This window comes from Diabrotica undecimpunctata, chromosome 1 (genome assembly GCF_040954645.1).
Source record: "Diabrotica undecimpunctata isolate CICGRU chromosome 1, icDiaUnde3, whole genome shotgun sequence".
NCBI classification, from domain to species: domain Eukaryota; kingdom Metazoa; phylum Arthropoda; class Insecta; order Coleoptera; family Chrysomelidae; genus Diabrotica; species Diabrotica undecimpunctata.
Genome location: NC_092803.1, coordinates 200,887,347 through 200,908,996, shown reverse-complemented (window position 1 = coordinate 200,908,996; position 21,650 = coordinate 200,887,347). Strand labels below are relative to the sequence as shown.

At 33.6% G+C, this 21,650-nt stretch overlaps 1 protein-coding gene across 1 annotated transcript in view; it reads left to right on the top strand.

Moving 5' to 3' along the window:
* Positions 1-21,650, top strand: part of LOC140432860 (periostin) — a 188,342-nt gene that overhangs the window by 117,807 nt on the left and 48,885 nt on the right. Inside the window, exons 2-3 of the mRNA XM_072521001.1 lie at positions 12,134-12,391; positions 14,473-14,742. Of these exons, the coding sequence (XP_072377102.1) occupies positions 12,134-12,391; positions 14,473-14,742 (528 nt within the window). The remainder of the gene's footprint in view (positions 1-12,133; positions 12,392-14,472; positions 14,743-21,650) is intronic.

The window sequence follows — 21,650 nt, the reverse complement described above, 5'->3', positions numbered from 1 at the left end:
TTATACAATGACGGGCAAAACTATGGAATAAATTCATTTTTTTAAGAATAGATTACTTATAGTGAGACAAATCGAGAAATAGGTCGATTTTTTTATTTGACATTATAATATATCGTAACCAAATTGTTAAAGTAGCTAATGTGCGTATTCGCTACTTTTCAGGAGAGCTAAAAAACACTTTGGGCTTCGACTAAAAATCTGTTTGTAATGTTATTTGTCAACTGATCTGGAAACCTTAAAAAATGCCTATAAAATGTAATAATGAAAATAGGCTAAGTAACCATAGTTACTGAAAAAGTCACATTCGTTAGTTTACCTAAATGACTATTGTTAGAATGTTAAGCTATATTTTTATAGCGAATCTGCATTTGTGGTAAAGGAGAATGTACTTATGTATCACCTATTGATTGGTTTTCTATTGAGATGGGTAAACAGAGTAGAAAACTTTAAGATTGAACAAAATTTAATGAAACGCTAAACTATTTTATAATTTTTCTTTAAAATTTAGAAGATTTTTGGTTTAGTTGTTATGATTCGGTTTTAGATTCTTCAGAGACATCTGGCTCTGAAAGAGCATCTCGTACACTCTCCTTAAAGGGAAAATTTGTGCAAAAATCATGTAAACACGTAGTATTTGAAGATCCTTATAAAGCTTGAGAAGGTCTTTTAGTTTTTTGGTAGCAATTGGGAACCTCGATTGGTAAGGTTTAATTGGAGAATTATTAGAAACAGATCTTCCCCGTTTGTTTTTCATTCCTTTTGCAATGTACTTCACAAAAGGTGCGTCATCTGAGTAATCCGTCCTCACGAATGCAGCATCTGGATGAGTTGACGGTAGTTAAACCAAATGGCTTTATTGAAGGGTAAGTGGTTATATTTTTTATTGCCACTGTCATGGTTCTCAAAAGCAATCTTATCATTACAGAAATCATTAAAGTCATCATGGCACAAAGGCATTACTAGAAATGGTGTTGGCTTACATCTAGCAGTGCGAATTATTTTTCACCACCCCTTCTGAGTAAAAATTGGGACATTTATACTTTGCTGCTCTATTTTGGCATGAATGAAGTCACACTCCATTTGACTATGACTAGGTTCAAAAAACCTATGATCAATTTTTTTGATCGAGGTGTGCTCCTTAACAACATTCATACACATGGTAATGAATTTGGAATTATTTTGCTGCCCTCCGCAGCTATCCGACATTATTCTGACAAATTATATATTGGTTTGGTCCATCAAATACTTTTGGCGTTTAGCACTGGTATCTTTAAGATTGTAAATGGTAAGGTTGTATACAGCCAACTGTCTGATGTAGAAGAATGTTCAACTAGCTCCTTTTGGTGTGTTCAGAACTGCTTGGAGATCTGATTGTATTGCCAAAACTCTTTCTTGGTCCTTTGTATCCTCTTTGTCTTGATCTATAATTTTTCGTGCTGCTTTCTTGCGTTTAATATGCTCAGTATAGAGAGTATCACAAGGTTGTTTCTCCTTTCTGCTCTTCATGAGCAATACATTTCTTACTAAGATCTTTAGCAGGTTTGTGAAATTTCAGTTTGTACTCACGAAAAATTCGTCTGTATTCTAAAGATACTGGATTTTTGTTTTATTAAATGCACTTTTCTGGTGCATTGTTGTGTATATTCGTTACATTTACTTTAATCATTGGCTAAATATTGGTATTCTGATTACTTCCTTGTATAGTGTGATTACATTCTTGGGAACGACAAAATGAATTTTTCATTGATAGGGTTTACTTTATTTGGTGGATCTTTTTTCCCTCGTAGGTCAGATACGAAAATTCCACTAGAGTTAAACTTTTTGAGAGTCTCTCTTATAAGTGACTGAAATATTTAAAATATCGAGAAAAAATTATCTATACACATCAACTCTGCCATTTTTAATGAAAAAAGTGTAGTTTTTGGTGTAAGTTCTTCGTGACTCCCCTGATTTTGTCACTTTTCTTGATCTTGGTTGCACAGTAACGTGTTTTATAAGAAACTACCGTTGTTCTAATAAGGATGGCAATTTATGGAAACCATTATAGCTTCTTTTTCACTCTCAAGCTTAGGTATATTAGTTAAACATTTATGCATGACTCAGATAGAGCATCTTGGTTGTTTTAGGGGCCATGCAATAATTAATTTTCCTTTTACTATTGAATATTCGAGTCTTGTAGTCTCTTGGATGCTTCTTCTTGTCTTGTATAAACACCATTTTTTGATACTTAATGCTTTTTGGCGATAAATGATTCTGATTTTGTGCTAGGTTGCGGTTATCATTTATAGTTAGGGTGACTATATGTACTTTTTTTAGTAGGACAGTACTTTCTTTTCAAACGCTGTCCTATTGTTCTTTAAAATTTATGAAGTACACCTAAATGTACTCTTTTTCTTAATTATACAAAATTAAGTCCTACTTTTTGTCCAAACAAAATATAATTATGATTCGAATTGATTCAAGAATCAATATTTTGCGGAAGAATCAGTATCTCCTATCTTTAGCAGCAATCGATCGGCGCAGGAGTCACTTGCGACTCTCGTCGCCGCGTCATCGTCTAGTTTAGTTTATTACCGATACGCTCATCTCCCTGCCATCACTGTCTATTTCATTTCACAGCAAGATCTTATTATCTTATTTATGTAGTAAAAATATATATCTCGTCGTATGTTTATGTTTATTTGTTACTTATGCGCTCACTGTTGATTAGTCTATTAACGTTTTGTCTTAATTTCCGGCAGTTTTTCTCGTTTTTTATATTATTTTGTGCTGTGTGGAAAAATAAACAATTTCGTCACCGCCTAGAAGAAAATGCCATTTAACGTCGAGTTGCAAGCAGAGTATCCTTTTATGAAGCAAAAATCAAATGTTTCACCGCATTATTGTGTTTTGCCAAGTTTGTAAAAGTGATGATGATATTTCTAACAGTGGTCGCAGTAATATCAGTCAAAGAAAAAACACATGTTGGCTGCTAATGCGAACTCAAAGAGCAGCAAATTGGAAAAAAAAGAAAATTTAAGTTCTGAAAATATGTTGATTGCTGCCAAGGAAAGTACTTTTGCTTACCATACAATTAAGCATTTGCAAAGTTTCGGATCCTTAGACTGCACGTCAAAACTAATTGTAAGCATGTTTGAACCTAAATTTGCGGCAGCTCGAACCAAGACTGAGGCGATTGTAAAAAATGTTTTAGCTCAAGAGGCTTAATCCCAATTAGAAATTGTTCAGACAAACTTCAAAGTTTCGTGCAATGAAATGTTTCAGTTGTTAAAGAGTAAACCACAACTTCTGAAGGAAATTCATAGTTCCAAAAAGTACGACTGGTACCAAAATGATGATCAAGATGTTCAGGAAGGAACGTCGAAAGAAAATTAACTATTAAAATTTATCATACTTTTTTATGTACTTATGTTTGATTAAAAAAAATCGTTATTATCATTGTTTCATTAAAGATTCGTAAAATTTTGACCAGAAAAATTTCCTAGGGCACTAGCAGTGTACATATTTTCTTAAAAATTTGAAATGTACTTTTTTTTTGTTGAAAAATGATGGTCACTCTATTTATAGTAGACCTATCACTGGGATCACTGCTTCTAGCCGGAATTTCAAGACCAAAATTATCATTGGTAGATAATTGTTGAGAAGTTTCATCTGATTCGAGATTTGTGTGTACTGAGATTAAGACGTCTTACTTTACCATGTAAGTTCCAATTCCAATCACAATTCCAAAATAACACTCACGATAACTAGAAAACAGGAGACTCGTATTTAAATAACAAATGTTCATACTTTACGTCTTATATAGGTTATGTGTGTAAAGGTTAAGTACAAACATTCGTCATTTACTTACTTTCAGCACTGCAAAAATCCAATAAGGTAAACTAACGAATATGCCACTTTCTTCATTTTGAAGATCTGTAATGGTTGTAATACACTTTGCTAAAAGTGCGAATGTGGCACATTTGCGTGGTTACCTATCAAATATTCATATTCGACTATTTATCGTTGTGAATAGTGAAGTAGGTGTAGATTTGTTAAACTAAAAATAATCAACAATGACGTAAATATTTGACCTGCACATTCGCTGTTTTACTGGAATATACTTCTTGACAAGTCACAGTTGTTTAGTATATTAGCTCAGATACGTCAATTTGGCACACTCGCTACTTTACCAGTTTGGTCACGACATATCCATAAGATTTCAAAGTAACAGCTTCACTAGTACTTTGATTTCAAGCCAGGATTTTTCATTTTCCATTTCTTTCTCGACCGGTATTGTCCTTTTCCCGGTTTTTTTAGGCCTAGCTACTTTCCGTTGGCTTTGATGATTCCAATCCAGCACTGTCCTAACTAAAGGCAAAAAACACTGTTTTATTCCGTTTAGCACAGCTATTGGGGATGTTCTGCCGTTGTATAGGACTTTGCTTTCTGTATAATGCTTTGTGTAACTGTAGAGTCTTTAATGAGATTTATTATTTTTATGATATTCCTATTTCCTTTAGTGATTTTTATGTGGCCATATGTATGAGCGTGTCGAAGACTCCATTAAGTACGAAGTACGAGTAGAAATCATATGGAAAGGGGGAAATTAAATTTCTGTAGCAATTCTTTGATTACTTTATGTTACTTTCTGCACATACGATGACCTCTATATAACATATAAGGACATCATAAAGGGAGTATAAATATATAGGTTCAATCTAGAACCTGATGATTTTTTGCCTTTCGTTTTGTTATTTATATTATGACAGATAAATAGTAAGCAAGAAGACTATATAAAACTCCATTTAAAGCAAGTTAAATAAAACATAATAAACATACATTTAATTCTACTAATTCAATAATATCCATAAATTATTTACGATATGGCAAACATATAAAACCCAATAGTTAGGGTTTAAGCTTCCTTGTTTTTTATTTCTTTTAATATCGTTTAAATTTCTGATAATGTAAAGTCTAGTATATGCTTTGAGATCTGAAATTATTGGAATCTTTGTAACGTCATTGACAGTGACATATTTTCCTTATGATAAGCTGTAAAAATCATTTTGGGTTAGATTTTCTTTATTTGATATTGTTGTATCTTGTGGGTCACCGAGTTTGTTAATATTTTTTGCTTATTCTGATTTGTTCTATTTCTCATTAATCCAGTAATAGACTGGATTAAAATTACAAATATCGATTTGAAATTTTTATTATTTACGTATAACTGTAAAAAAATATTACACGCAAAGTATACATACATAAAATATATTAAAAGCATTTTATATATTTGTTTCATAAATTACTCTGAAAATTGCCTCGTATATATTGTCATCCACGACCTTATATAAGATACATTATACGCCATCCAGAAAATAAATAGCCCCGGATTAAGGATAATTGCTCTACATGGTCTGAAAGTTAATTAAAGGATATAAGAAAGATAAACAGAACTTTATTTATGAATATAAATGTTGGTTATTAGAACTTAATAACAGACAAGGGATACTACATAGTCAGACGAGATAATTGAAGTCTAATCGGTCTGGATCAATACATTAAGTGATAATTTTGTAGGAAAATTAACTAAATTATTTAGCTAAAGGAAGAAGAGCCTTTTAAATAGTTAAATAATCCTATAAAAATAAATTTATATATTGTTCTGAAGCTATTTTCTTGCTACATTTTAATGCAATTACTATTTTAGTTGGAAATAAGCCACAATTAAGTTTAAAATAAGGATATTTTTGAAGTTTCGATTTATACTTCAGAAATCGTTCTCAATAATAATTATTATTGTTTTGTATTTTGAGAACGATTTTCGAAGCGGAAGTAGAAGTCGAAACTTCAAAAATAATCTTATTTTAAACTTAAATTATGGCTTATTCCCAACTAAAATAGTAATCAAATTAATAAATAAATATATATAAAAGTTGTTTGTGACCGGCTAGTTACCTAAAACGTTCAAAGATACTTAGGGTTTCAATTAAAAAGGCTCAGTGATTAAATTACTAATACATGCGTACCTACTCTTTTAGTTAAGCTTTCCAAACTGGTTAGTTTCAAATGTCTTGATAAAGAAATATGAGAAACGTACAATAAAATATAAGAAAATGGTAATTTCCTTTTGTAGTTCACCTTGCATACGAATATTCGTCAATAATTTCTATTAAACCTAATTTGAAAAATGGAGCATATTTTTTACCTGATGTCAAATAAATAATTATTTATGTACCTTCTTTATACCAGTATACAGGCTGTTTATTTCATAGTGATACCGAAATAAAAAATTTGATACTTGTTGAATATCCTGAAGAGAATTATAAAACTCTATCTTGCAAAAACATAGATTAGGAAAGGAATCTAAATATCGGAAAATTTACAGGGTGTCCTATTTAAAAATATAATATCCCACCATCAATAAATTTCCATTTTCAAAGCTATAGGCATTCCATTACTAAAGTATCCAATGGATTAACATTAGCGTTCATTCCCAACAATATACAGATCCATTTCTCCCCATTCACACCTGAAAAAACCACAAAATATGCTTTGCTGCCGCACTTTCTATAAAATTATAACAAAAACCCTAAATAAAAGAAGCAGCATCGATATCTTGAGCCAGATATATCACTCTCTTATCATCTTCTTCTTCAGTGCCTTATCCGGTCCGGATGTTGGCGATCATCAAGGCTATCATGGTTTTGTTGACTGCTCTGCGAAACAGCTCCGCTGAGGTCATCCCAAGCCATTGTCGGAGATTTTTCAACCACGAGATACGACGGCGTCCCGGTCCTCTTCTGCCAAATACCCTGCATAACGAGTTGAAGAATTCGATATTTTTCTTCGTTCCGCATCACGTGGCCGAGGTACTCAAGCTTACATTGTTTAATTAAATTAAGCACTTCTTTTTCTTTTGTCATGCGCTGTAGGACCTCAACGTTGGTGACATGGTCCACATAAGATATTTTTAGTATCCTTCTGTATATCCACATCTCGAAGGCTTCGATTCGTTTTTCAGTGGCTTGCGTCAGTGTCCAGGCTTCAACTCCATATAGTAACACTGGAAGAACGTAGCACCTCACTATCCGCATCTTGGTTCCCAAACTGAGATCACTGCAGCACAGCAAAGATCTCAACTTAATGAATGTAGACCGTGCCATTTCAATTCTGGATCTAATCTCTTGAGCGTAGTCCCATTGTACGTTCAGGGTAGGTCCGAGGTAAGTGAATCTGTCGACTCTCTGGATCTCTTCGCTACCTGCCATTAGTGCCCCGGGATCTAAATTTGTACGGCTGACAACCATGAATTTAGTTTTCTTAATATTGAGGGTCAGTCCGTATGTTACGCTCACAGTTCGCACTCGGTCTAGTAAGGCCTGCAGATCGTTTAGGCTGGTTGCTAGTAACAGAGTGTCATCGGCGTAGCGGATATTAGTGATGTATTCACCGTTCACTCGGATTCCCATGTCTAGGTTTGTGAGGGTTTCATTAAAAATCTCCTCAGAGTATATATTGAAAAGAGTCGGCGATAGCACACATCCTTGCCTTACTCCTCGCATGATCTTCACTTGGTCGGTCAGCTGGTCTTCGACCTTGACTTGAGCACGCTGGTTCCAGTATAAATTCATGATGATCCGAATGTCCTTCTCATCCAATCCTACTCTTTGTAGTGCGGTGACCATCTTCTGGTGCTGACAACGGTCAAATGCCTTGGCGTAACCATACATAACAAATAAGAACCATCACATTATACTTTTTTCTTTTTTTAAACAAATAATCCAATTTGTTCCATTCTCCATTATATTCTCCCTTGATAATAGCATACCTCACTGAACCCTACGGACCACATGTAGGAAGGCAATCCACATGTGTAACCATGACGCTCTCGCTGTCACCAGATGGAAATATCCGAATTCAATTTTTTTTTTAGTTAAGTTTGATGTGTTTTAATGTTAAATAATCTTGGTTTTTAAATACCAATGATTTTTACTTAGAATTTTGCCTAATTACTTTTTGTAAAGAACTAATGATGCTTTTAAAAAATGAACAAACGAAATGTATTCTAATAAACTAATGAAGTAGTTGATTCCTTTCATTTGCCAACTATTGACCGATCAAACATCTGCAATCACCTGCTGAATACATTGTAACTTATAACATTGTAACTACATACAATTATATAATTAAGAGAGTGGCCTTTAAAAGAATGCCAAGTCCATTTTCACTTAGAGGGATAGAACATCATGTGGACTTAATGTTTTGTTTCTCTACGCATGTGAAATGTGAATTACCGCCGCACACAGTGTTGCATATCTCTATGATGAGAGGTAAACTGTTAGTGATCTAATAATAGAACTTTTGCCATTTATGGTGTGTTTACAGTTGTTTGTTACTAATAATAAGATTAATGTACCATAATTCTCATGGAAAAAAGATTCTTGAATTACTGAAAAGTTCTGCGAATTCTTCTACTGCATTACAGGTAAGCTACCTTTTTTGCTCAGTATTTTTAAAATATTAAAAAACATAACCCCAAAAAGTTATTATAGTGATTTAATCTCAACCTTAGACTAGCAATATTGTTAAATATTCTACAACCAATATTATAAGCCTAGTTTTATTTCAGAATCAAAATAATACACCAAGCAATGATGTTTTAAGTGAAGAGAATATATTAGAGATGCCGTAAATTTTGATAAAAAAGATGAGTCTGATATAGATAAAAGTTATGATGAACTACTTGTGGTGGAAATGAAATAGAATCTGCATTACTGAAATGGACAGATACCATCATTCCTGGCAGTGAGATAGCATAAATCATACTATGGTCGGTACAGCCAGAATAAAAATGTTAGCAATATTATGTGCTGTTTTTGGATACTCAATAAGCATCCTTAAGTAAAAATGATCACTCAGAAATTTATTCAATTGTTGTATGAGCCTCGATAGAATATCAGTTGGATTTTCATCAATATCTTCAGGATTTGTTGTTTCAATAAATAAAAATTAGTAACCAAAATGTTTATAATAAAAATAATCCAATAAAATAAAGTTGCCATACAACTATACTAGCAAAGTACACACAAGTACTGACAATCAAATGCTATTAATGTTTGATATGGTTATACTTAAGAAATTAACATAATAATAAGTTTAAAAAGTTTTTATTTTGCGATGTATTTGGTTATTTTAATAATTATGATATTGTAAATATGTTTTGAGCGAGCCATCTTTATAGGCAACCAAATATACACTCAAGTAAATTCAGTTGTAGGAACTTTGATAAATAATTATTATGGAATAAAAAATGGGGTTATTTATTAATTTAAGATGTAATTTATATAAAAATTTATATTCTGATCAGAAAAGCCTAAATTTCCATAAAATTCTCGATAGAATTTCAGTTAGAATAGTAACCTTCTAGATAGAATAGGAAAGAATTATCTAGAAATATAAAAACAAGATGTCAATAGAAAGAATTTAACCTTTGTTCGCAGTAGAATCTTCGCGAATATGGTAATGTCAATGAAATAGAAGGATTCGAATATATTTTATTTCAAGAATATTCGTGAACATTAAAAATGATATAAATATGATGTGATTTGGATTCAAGATGCTCAGATAGTCAGTATATAGTTAGTCAGTAAGTCAGAATATAGTCAATTAGTATAGTTCAGTCAAGATACTCAGTTATCAGTGATTCAGAAGATTAAGAAAAAGAAATTAAGAGAGTATTAATTGAAGATTAAAAATTATGTTATGTATATGGTGATTGGAGAATGGAAGAGAGTATTAATAAAAAATTAAAATTATATAATGTATATGGTGATTGGAGAATGGAAGAGAGTATTAATTGAAGATTAAAATTATATAATGTATTTGGAGATTGGAAGAGAAAAAAGATTATTAAAAAGAAGAATAAATAAAAAAGAAGAAATAATAATATTTTACCGATTTATAAATACTATTAAGAAGAAAAATATTTTAAAATGGTGGAAGCTGATAATTAAAACATTGTGGTGTATTTGGAAAGGCAAGTTTACAAAAAGAAGGATAACCGAGGTTGACAACGAAGACATTGAATGGTGAATAAAATCTTTATTTTGGAAAACAGTCTAATTTAGGCATTCAGTGACAGAAAGGTACCAAATTTTGTTAATATAATTTAATAAGTGTCTTAAGAATTTCAATTTAAAGATAGTTTGTTTTAAATTTACATTGTCTAAAACGATTTTTGAAGTGAAATTCGAAAAGTCAAAATAAACACATTTTAAACTAACATTGTGGTTAATCCACACCAAATTTTAATCATATCATAAAGAAGTGACGTGTAAGATAAAATTTAGGCATACTTTCTATCTTGTAAACGCTGCTTCGTAAAAATATAAGCTAAAACACGTGTTTCTAGACTTCAACGTCCAATCCAGTCATTTACAAGCAACTCAAAAGCTCTCTGATATTTCCTAGCCTCTAAGTTGACAACATCTTTCTAGGGTAGTGTCGAGACCACTCTATAACCGTGCTTGAGGGTAATTTTATAAAATAGTCCAGGAAACAATTTTTTCCAAATTGGTGTAAAAAATATAGGACCATAATATTAGAAAAAACTTTTTTTTTATTATATCTACTCTAACAGTTTTTGAGTGGAGAAAATACTAATAAAACACGAATAAGAGAACAATGTTTAAAAAACATACAAGTATACATTATTTAAAGATATTTTCATTTAAAAAAAGCGAAATTTCCATTTATTTATCCAAAAAATCAATTGAAGAATTCAGATTTTGGTCTTTTTGTTAAAATTTACATGTCTCGTCAGCTTATCGGCTGACACAGGTACAGTTTTATTACAGTATATTACTAAAATGCACATTTATATTACACTGGATAAAGAAAACTACATTAAATATTAGTACAATTAATAATTATGAACTTAACAGTTATATAAGCACAAAATGATACACAAGGGAACATGAAGGTCTCCAGAAAGAAAGATACAGAAATCAAAATCGACTATGTTCTGATCTATTTAAAACGGAAAAGCTGGCTACAAGATGTTAGGAGACTATGAAGAGCAGATGTGAGATCAGACTACGTGCTGGTCAAATTAAAAAACAAAAATTAAATTAAAAAACAGAACCACAGCGGCCTAAAATGAGAAAAAAAAAGGAAATATGAAAGAATTTTCGGATATAGTGTCAAAAACTAAAACGAAACAATTGAGATAAAAAAGAGAAGACAGAAAGTAAATAACCCGAGACACATTACAACTAATACAAGAAAGAAAGAAAATCAACGAAGAAATGTTGCAAAAGGAAGAAATCCAAGAGGAAAAAGTACTAGAAAGAAAATAAAAAAATATATAGCAGTTAAAAATCAAGCCAGAAAAGATAAAATTAAGTAAATGATATGCTGAAAATAACAAAAAAAGCGCAAAAAATGACCTGATAACAAAATACGCCATCTCACGTAATTTGAGAAAGAACTTTTTATTCTAAAATAAGACTACAGCAGGGAGAAGATTGAGATTTTGTTGTAGACTGTTGTTAACTGGCTATGTATAATAAAATACACAGTTCGAAAAAAAAAAATCGGATTTTATTTAAATAATCAAGGGAAAAAAAACCTCAAAAATATTTATATCATCGACTAAACCATATATACGCTTTAGTACAAACAGTGACATCTTAATTTATTTTATAAAACCAATTTCTCCATCTATCCCGTAAGAGTGCGTCGTAGAAATGCTCGAGTGCAATTCTGTGTGAAATACTTAACGATAATTCATTGTGATTTGGCTAAGAGGGTCTGGCTTTGACGGAAAATTTGAATCCGACATGCATTATACGCTACAGCTGATCTCTTGACGTAATGAATTAAGACGTCCTTATGTTTCTGACTGATAAAATGATTGATGCAATTCGGAAACGGTTGCAAATTTCGAAGACGTGACGAGAAAAGACCAGTTCTATAAAGACTTTGTTACATGTAATTATGAATGTTGGTATTTTTATATATAAATGTATAAAGTACTTAAAACGACTCTTTTTATTATATCTCAACTCAGTCTGGTTTAGACTTTTCAATGTGTCTGTATGTTTATTATTTTGTGAATTATCAACTAAATTGTATGTTTTTTTTATTTCAGATGAACCTTTCACAATCTTTGCTCCACAAAATGCAGCAACAAAGCGAGCGGAGAAACTTCTTCAACAACCAGAGCTTATTAAAAAGCTACTTCTGGACCACGTGGTTCTGGGATCACTTATCGACCTTACCAATGTAACAAGCAATGTTTCCTTAAAAACGCTTTCTGGTAAAATGATTACTGTAAAGTTTTCCAAGGAACATGGTCTAACGACTAATAATGCCAATGTCGTGGAAAGAAAGGTCACAGTACCAAATGGTAAGTATAATATTTATATGTAGGATTCATTTCAAAACGTCCGACAACGTTTCCCTTTTTTCCATGTTTTCTTAAGTCTTTCTTGCTTTCTACGGTAGATAGATAGCTATTCCACTGCGACCTTTTTAGATCTATTGTGGTCTTCTAGGCCTAGATAACATTCTCTAGTCTGACTCTTTTTAAAAAGTCTAATAGCTTCGAGACTATACCTTCGATTTTCTTCTCCTAATGCAAAGAAACGCACATTTGCCAGACTGTCAGACTGACATACAGTGTGCTCTGCTGTTTCATCTTTGAGGTGACAGAATCTGCACAGGTCATCATCTGATAATTCCATTAGCTTCAAGTGCCTATTCAGCTTACAGTGCCCTGTTAGAAGGCCTACTATGGCTTTGACTGTTTTCCTGTCTTTGTCTATTAGGTCTGTCGTAAATTTTGGCGAATGTTCTGTAATGAACTGTTTCGCCTGTCTTTGTCCTGGTAAATTCCTCCACCATTTTAGAGATTTGTGAGCTAGCCACTTCCTTGTAGCTGTTCTTGTTACTGTCTTTGCCATGCCGCAGAAGGGTTCCGGTCCAATGGATGGCATTGATGAGCCTTGTTTGGCCGTTTCATCTGCTTTTTCATTGCTCTTATGACCGTCGTGCCAAGGTATCCAGGCTACGGTAACCTTGCTACGGTCTCCTAGTTTATTTAGGATACACACACAATCCCATACTAGCTTAGAATTGACTTCTACTGAATTGAGTGCCTTAAGCACTGCCTGACTATCTGTGAAGATGGCAACTAAGCGGAATGTTCTTTACTACCTTTCTATTTCTTCCACGCAGTGATAGATTGCCGTTATTTCCACCTGGAAAACTGTCACATCCTAAGATAGACTTACCGGGAAATGTATCCCTTGATTTGTCTCTACTATGCCGGCTGCCACACCTTCTGATATTTTGAGCCATCCGTGTAGCAGGCAGCAGCAGCTTGTATAAGTACACCTTCATTCCAGTCTTCCCTGCCTGGTATCTTAATTGTGAACTTATTGTTAAAGCTATATCTCGTAGCTGTTACTTCGATATGTTGTCCCATCTCAATATCAGCTTTTAGCTCCTTGATTAGCTTTCTGTTGTCAGTACCATGCATATGGCTTATGTGTCGCTTACTATGAAATAATCTGTGCATCACTGATCTGGCTTCGCCCTGTATAAAGATAGGAAGTGGTGGTAGATTTAGCAGGACTTTCAACGCTGCTGTAGGAGTTATTTTTATGGCCCCCATAATATACAGGCTTGCTAGCCTTTGTGTATTACCTAGCAACATTATCGCTCCCACTTGCTGCGTCCTTGCTTACCACGTCACCGAGCCATAGGTTATCATTGGTCTAATAACCCTTGTGTATAACCATTGAGTGATTTTGGGGTTAAGTCCCCAATTCTTACCGCACATTTTTCTACATCTACCCAGCGACATAGTAGCTTTCTGTCTGGTTTTCAGAATATTAGTATTCCATGTAAGCCTATGATCAAAATACACCCCAAGGTATTTTGTTTTCTTGGCAAATGAAATCTCTGTTCCTCTCAGTACCGGTGATTTTAGGTCTGGTGGTGCTGTTTTCTTGGTGAAGATTTGTATTTCTGAGCATTGATTATTAGTTCCTCTTGTTTACACCAGTCGTCAACTATATTTAGGGCTGCTAAAACCTACCCCTGACAACAATTGCTATACCGTCAGCATATCTTAGACAGTAAAGTGCCCAGTACAAACCACTGTTGTCCCTACGGGAGTAAAGCTAATTTCTAAACAGATTACACTTGCTGATTCCTAAGTAAATTCATTTTACGGATGTTCTTGGCAAATAATATATACCAGTGTACTAAGTCAAGTAGAAACATAAATAAACAAGTTTGTTCTTTAATGGTGTAACTTATTTAGAAACTATTTATCTGTCCGTTTGCACCGCTAAACAAAAACTATACAATCTAAATTAGTAGCTTTAATTATATAATGCCACTATTTATTTTTCCCTTCAAACCAACACCGAACGGAGCGGCAAAAAATTTTCAATTAACTTTTTCTCTACTTATTTGCAGGTTTATTAGTCGTCTTGGACGGTTACTTGTTCTCGTTTACGGAAGAACAAGAAATAAAAGAAAAGAACACTTCCTCGACGTCCACGTCCCAAGAAAAGCTGATGGACGTATCGGCCACATTTTCCTCAACGTCCAACGAAGGCAATAAAAATCAATCGAACACTACGTTCGTGGAAAACATTATGGAAGTACTTTCGTTCCTCAAGAGCGGCGTTAGGGTATTTCAACACTTCTTATCAAGATCCAACGTTTCCAAGTTGCTACACCGAGGTAGGTAATTGAAATTTAATCTGATTTTACTTTATTTATTGATTTGAGCTTGTTTGGCTATACAGTGCCGTAAATATTTAAACTACTCTGGGAATTTAGTTTTTTGTTAAAAACTGGAAGATCCTTTGATAAAGAAAAAGAAAATTCGACCTAAAACTCATTACTTTGCTACAAGGTGTTTAACCTAATAGTTTAAAATTATTTTTATCTTTTTCTTGTATAATATTTAATATTTTTGCTACCATATCTTGCAGAAGCACAGAGAAAATTAAATAGTTTCCTGCTATTACCATAGGTGTAGGTAGAAGTAGGGGTTATGTTATAGAGGTATCGTCGCCGTAACATATTATTGTAGAACACTTTAAATTCGGCAACGGTTGATCCCTTCTCTTTTACAACCAACCGGATGCCGTTTTAGTAGAATAAGCGTGTTAGTTAGGAAGCAGTTTATTAGTAGAGTGTTGTGTTCTGTAGTGACGTGGCATTTGTGGGACAATGTAGTTGAAAATATTACGTACGATAAAAACACTGATTTTGTAGAAAGTGCCAGTGCCAGTGCCGATATGAATGTAGTGCCTAAAAAAATACCCGTAGGGAAGATTCGACGAAAAACTGAATTCCACTTTTAACGATATACAAAATACTTGAAAATAAACCGTATCATCGCAAAAAGCGATGTGACTACTTTATAGATTCTTCACTTATAAAACTATTAAAAACAACAAAATACATATGCTACAGAAATAATGAAATACCTTCTTCTTCTTTTTCTTCTTCTTCTTCGTCTAGCCATTCACGTCCACATCTGAACATAAGCCTCTTCAAGTTTTCCTTTCCATTGTTTTTTATTGTACGCTACTTGTAGCCAATTTTTCCCGGCAGTCCTTTTCAGATCATCTGTCCATCTCATAGGAGGTCTGCCTCTGGGTCTTTTGTGTTGGTATGGTCTCCAGGTTAAAATTGATCTGTGCCATTTGTTTAGATCGCTCCTAGCTACATGTCCAGCGTATTCCCATTTCAACTTTAATGATTTTTGCACCACATCGGTGACTTTGGTTTTCTGTCTTATCCATGTGTTTGTTTTCTTGTCCTTAAGTGATATACCTAGCATTGCTCTTTCCATCGCGTGTTGAGTGACTCTAAGTATATTCATATTCTTTTCTGTGATTGTCCATCTTTGTGCCGCATAAGTTAATACCGGAATAATGCATGCATCAAAAACTTTAGATCTAAGATGTAATTGAATTTGTTGATTTCTGAGTATATAGTTCAGTTTACCGAATGCTGCCCAAGCTAACTTTCTTCTTCTTTTTATTTCTTCAGTTTGAATTTCCCTATTTAGTATTATTTGATGAATGAATGAAATACCTACAGTAGAAATATTAAGAAAGAGATTGGAAACAACCGGTCATAACATGAATTGCTTTAAGAAAACTCTTCAAAATTGGATAAAGAAAATGTACTTTAAATTCTTCTTCTTCGCTTCTTCTTCTTTTTATATACACATAAGTGTCTGTTTTTTAATATGCCTCCAGTATGTTGTCGTTCCATCGTTTTTGTGGTCTTCCCACTGATCGTCTTTCTATGAGGGAGTCGTCTCTTGCCGTCTTTCGTATATCTATACTTTTAGGTCTTTTCCATAGTATTTTACCATTCAGTTTCCTAAGTGTTTTCATCTCTGCTGTTTCTAACATCATTTTTATCCTCTGTGTGTCATGTTGTGTTTCTGCCGCTTATATTATTATTGGTCTGATGACTGTTTTGTAAATTCTGTCTTTCATTTCTTTCCCGATGTTTTATTATCTAAGATATGCAGATGATGTAGTACTAATAGCCGACAGCTGGAAAGAACTGAAGACAATGATCGGTGAGCTTCATACGGAATCCATAAAAAAAAGGACTGAAAAATGAATCTGAGTAAAACTAAGCTAATGTCGAATAAAGATGATCAACCGACGATAACCATCCAAGGAACAAAAGTGGAACATGTAGAAGAATACATATATCTGGGTCTTAATGTCAAGGTAAACAAAGAAAACCAAACTACCGAAATAAGCAGACGAGTAAGAATGGGATGGGCCGCATTTGGAAAACTCTCATACATACTGAAAGACAAAAAGATACCCCAAAACCTTCGAACCAAAGTGTTCGATTCTTGTATCCTTCCCGTTCTCACTTACGGAGCTCAAACCTGGACATTCACAAAAAAGAACATGGACAAGATTCGAAAAACTCAGCGAGCCATGGAACGACAGATGCTTGGTATCTCACTAATAGATCGGCAAACGAACGAAGCAATCCGGAACAAAACAAAAATAAAGGACACCGCGAAACAAGCAGCTAAATTAAAATGGAAATGGGCTGGACACAACGAACGTCTCGAAGATGGTAGATGGAACAAAGAAGTCGGAAACTGGCGACCGTACGATGCGAAGAGACCAAGAGGAAGACCTCAAATGCGCTGGAGCGACGATATCAAAAGAGTCGCAGGACCAATGTGGAAACGCCTAGCACACAACAGGGATGAATGGCGAGAAATGGGAGAGGCCTTTATTCGACAATTCGGATAGAAAAAGGGCTATAAAAAAAATTGTTTTATTCAGGCAACCTGCGGTTGTGTTAGCTCTTTTTACTTGATGTTTCTCGTCTATTTCGAGCTTTTCGTAGCTAAATAATGTGATGCCTAGATATATAAACTTCATCGCTTGTTTTATTATTTGACCTTCCAGCTCCAATTTACATCTTACTAAATTTGCTGCATATTGTCTTTTTTATAGAAATTGACATGTTAATTTTGTGTAGGGTTTATATTAAATTGACTTAATTAATTAACTTACTTTAATAAAAGGATGAAATTTAATTTAAAAAAAATTTACTTATATATATACATATATCTAAAAATATTTTCTGGTGGTATTTCTACATTATCGGCAAGTAACCACAATTTTAATTGAAAATATGTTTATTTTGATGTTTGCATTTCAATTTCAACAATGTTTTAAAACAAATGAAAAAAAAATGAGGAAGTTTTGAATACAATTAAAATAATTACATGGCAGTATCTGGGCCATGTTCTGAGAGAAGAGACATATATGTGTTGCTGCAGATCATTATGCAGGGAAATACACTGAGCAGAAGAAGCATTGGAACAACTCTAACTCTGTTGAGCTGTTTATTAAAGGCAGTATCAAAGGAGGAGATAGCTTAAATGATAATGCAACAAACAATTTTTCTTAATGAGACGGCACTCAAAACAAAAAGGTTTGTTCTTTGACTTCATAGCGATACAAATTTTGATGAGTATAGTAGATATGCCATCATACTTGGACTACTGGAGTATAAACTTCAGATACATTAAAATATCAAAGATCTCTCAAATAATATAAGAAAATTAGAGGAATAGAGAATAATATAAGAAGAAGAAAAACACCAAAGTATCGACGAGATGATGGTCCCTTATAAAGGGAAAAAGGCTGGTTCACGACGACAGTACATAAAATCAAACCAAAACAAGGGGTTTTAAAATATTTGTTAGAGCCACCATTTCAGGGTTTGTGTACGATTTCATAGACCTAAAAAGAGATGGGAAGACGAAGTCGATGAGGATGCCAGGAACTGCCTGGGAACGCGTTCATGGAAAAGAACAGCGATAAATCGAGATGATTGGAGAGGCCTGTTGAAGGCGGCCAAGGCCCGATTTGGGCTGTAGCGCCATTTGGATGGATGTACGATTTCATAGTTTATGGGAAGATATTTAAGAACTTAAGAAGTTTAATTTATGACTGAAAGAATTCGAGTTGAACCGAGAATGTAACAAAATATTTGTTTCATTGATGAATGTACTTTTATGCTGAATGGTAATGTAAATAAACAAAATTGTCGGTACTGGAGTGATGCGAACCCGCATCGATTCAGAGAAGGTCCTCAATATACTGAAAAACTGAATGTTTGGACAGGAATATTAGATGATGCTATAATGGGTCCCTTGTTCATACCAGGCAATTTCAGTGGCAACATTTATCTCGATATACTGGAAAACACCATCGAACCTTTAATTGTGCATAAATTAGAGAACCAAAAGGATTATCAAGGCAACCTAGCTCTAGACGAAGATTTGCTAGACTTCCAACAAGATAAAGCACCTCATCACTATGCAGCTCCAATTAGACACTGATTGGATACTAATTATCCAAATAAATTGATTAAAAGGAGAGGTCCTATTGAGTGGCCAGCGAGGTCACCAGACTTACCGCCACCTGACTTTTTTTCTATGGAGTTACCTCAAGTCAGTTGTTCATAAAACTCAACCTGCGTCACTTGGGGAATAGCGAGAAAGAATTACGCAAACACGTCGCGGTATTACTAGAACAACATTTGCCAAAGTTCGTGCAGAATTTGAAAATACGTTGTATTATTGTTTACAAAACAACGGAACCTACTTTGAAAATTTACTTAATTGACATTTTTAACAAATTTGTAGTTCAAGAAAAACCTCATTAAATTTGCCATGTAAGCCAAAGTTTTACAATTATTGCTTCACTCTGTATAATTATTATTTATACCATTGAACAGCATTATTTATACCATTGAACAGCATGTATCACAAGTAGGGGTTTGCAATTTAAACTTTTTGGGTTGTGGTGGGTGGGGCCTAGGGGGTTGATGGGGGTGAGTTCTCTTTCGTGTCATTTTAGTTCCCCCTTATTATCCTAGAAGCGGTTTCAAGCATTTTTCGATATTAACTTTTGTTTGTGAGATATAGTCCATTGTAAGTTTTAAAATTGACACACTGTATATCTTCGACACTCAAACAATTAAAAGGTATGATAACAGTCAGCGAGCAAAAATTGAAATCCCTTGTCCCTCTCTTATAAAACACTACAATTCTCACAGGTGTGGAGTAGATCTGATGGACATGCTGGTAAGCCTTTACAGAATTTCCCTAAAATCTCGTCGCTGGTATAGTTTGTTTCACGAAAAATGGTTGAGTGATTAATGGTTACCTGAGTTGATCCTATTGTTGAACCTACCTGAGTTGTATTGTGTATACAAGAGTCTCTCAATAAACTACCAAAGTACACAGGGTCGCAATTCAGAAAGTTTGTTATTTAATATATTTCATTGGTAGCTGTGTAATACACGATTATAAAAATTTATTAAATTATTTCATATGGTATTTTCAGGTTGTTCAAGTGAATATATTGATAATTGAACAATTTTTAACATGAAGAAAGTAGTTTTTTGTTCTACGTGAATAATTGTAGTATATGGATCTAAATTCAGAAAGGTACTTTCCTTCACACTTTTTATAGGCTTAGGACTGTCAGCAAAAAACTGGCGTGTTTAAAAGTTTTTGCTCTTCCTAATCGGATATCGTTAAAAATGTACAGTAATAATAGTTGTATTTACAGTATATACATACAAACGAATACATAATGTACAAAAAATAGATGAATTGAAAAAAAAAATATAGAAAAATATATACAAGTTAATATTTACAAAAAAAAAATACCCAAAATAACCAAAATATATTTATGAATTCCTAAATACCTAATTCTGTTTCGCTGTCGCTATCCTCTTCAAGATTAATAACAATTGGTTTAATTATGTGATTCAAAGTAACATATGAATTTTCTGCGTTCATTACATGGCGTACTGAATTTTTCCCACTTTCTGGGGAGATATCATCAACACATTTCCTTATTAATTCGACTACCTTACCACTTAAAGTCGGAGAAACATTTTGTGACCTAACATTTGACTTTAGTTGGTGCCACATATGCTCTATGGGATTAAATAAACAATAGTAGGGCGGAAGCCGTAACACTGTATGTCCCATGTCCTCTGCCAATGCGTCACAAACATATACTTTTTTAATAGAAAATGATTTTAAAACTTCTAACAGTTCATTTTTTAAATATCTTTCTTCAAAATATATATCGTTTTCTAACAGGTAGTTTTGAATTTCAATTTTCGTGTTATTTGCACTTGGAGACTTATGTAATTGACGACTGTGGTAACTTTCATTGTCCATTACTATCACACTATTTTGAGGAAGGTTAGGTATTAAGTTAGGCAATTCTTAAACCATTGCTTAAAAAGCTCTGCCGTTATATCCTCATGGTAGTCCACTCAGGAGTCTTTAATGTTCTTTGCAGAAAGCCATAAGGCATTTGGGACCCAACCATTTTCTGATCCTGCATGTAAAATTGTTATTCTTTTCCCTTTGTTTGATGGAGCTTTTGTTTACACCTGTTGAAAGAATCGGACCATCCTTTGAATGGTGTTTCATGAGTGTCAAACCATGTCTCGTCCAGATAAATTATTGGTCGATCTTCTGTACGGTACTTTCTTATGGAAGTCAATAAGCACTTGCCTGTTGTCAATTGTACGATATCTGAAGCCCATTTTAGACAAAATCCTCCAAAGACTAATGCGGCTACAGTTTATTTGTGTATCATCATTAGTAAGCCGTTGTTTTAAAGCATCTAATGTAGGTATCCGTTGCTCTTCGTACATTGTGTATATTTTTCGTCTTAAGTCCTTATCACTTTCGTCAATACATTTGGTAGAACCGGCATCCTTGCGCTTCTTTATTGACTTAATGGGATTTGATGTAATTATTTTCACTGTGATTAGAGGTATTTTCGTTAAATCAGATATTTCACTGGCAGCAGTATTAGCAGTAAGTCCTCTTGTAAGTAAAGAACTATATATTGTTTTTACAATTTCTCTAGCGTCAGCAGATAAATGTTTTTTCTTTGCTGGAACACTGGAAGAAGCACCATCAATGTTTTTCCACGGACGCCACATAATGCTGTTTTATAGGTATAAATAGGTATAACACTGGTAACACTTGTAACACTTTCAACTAAATGAAACAAAATGCATATTTAAAAATTTCTCAT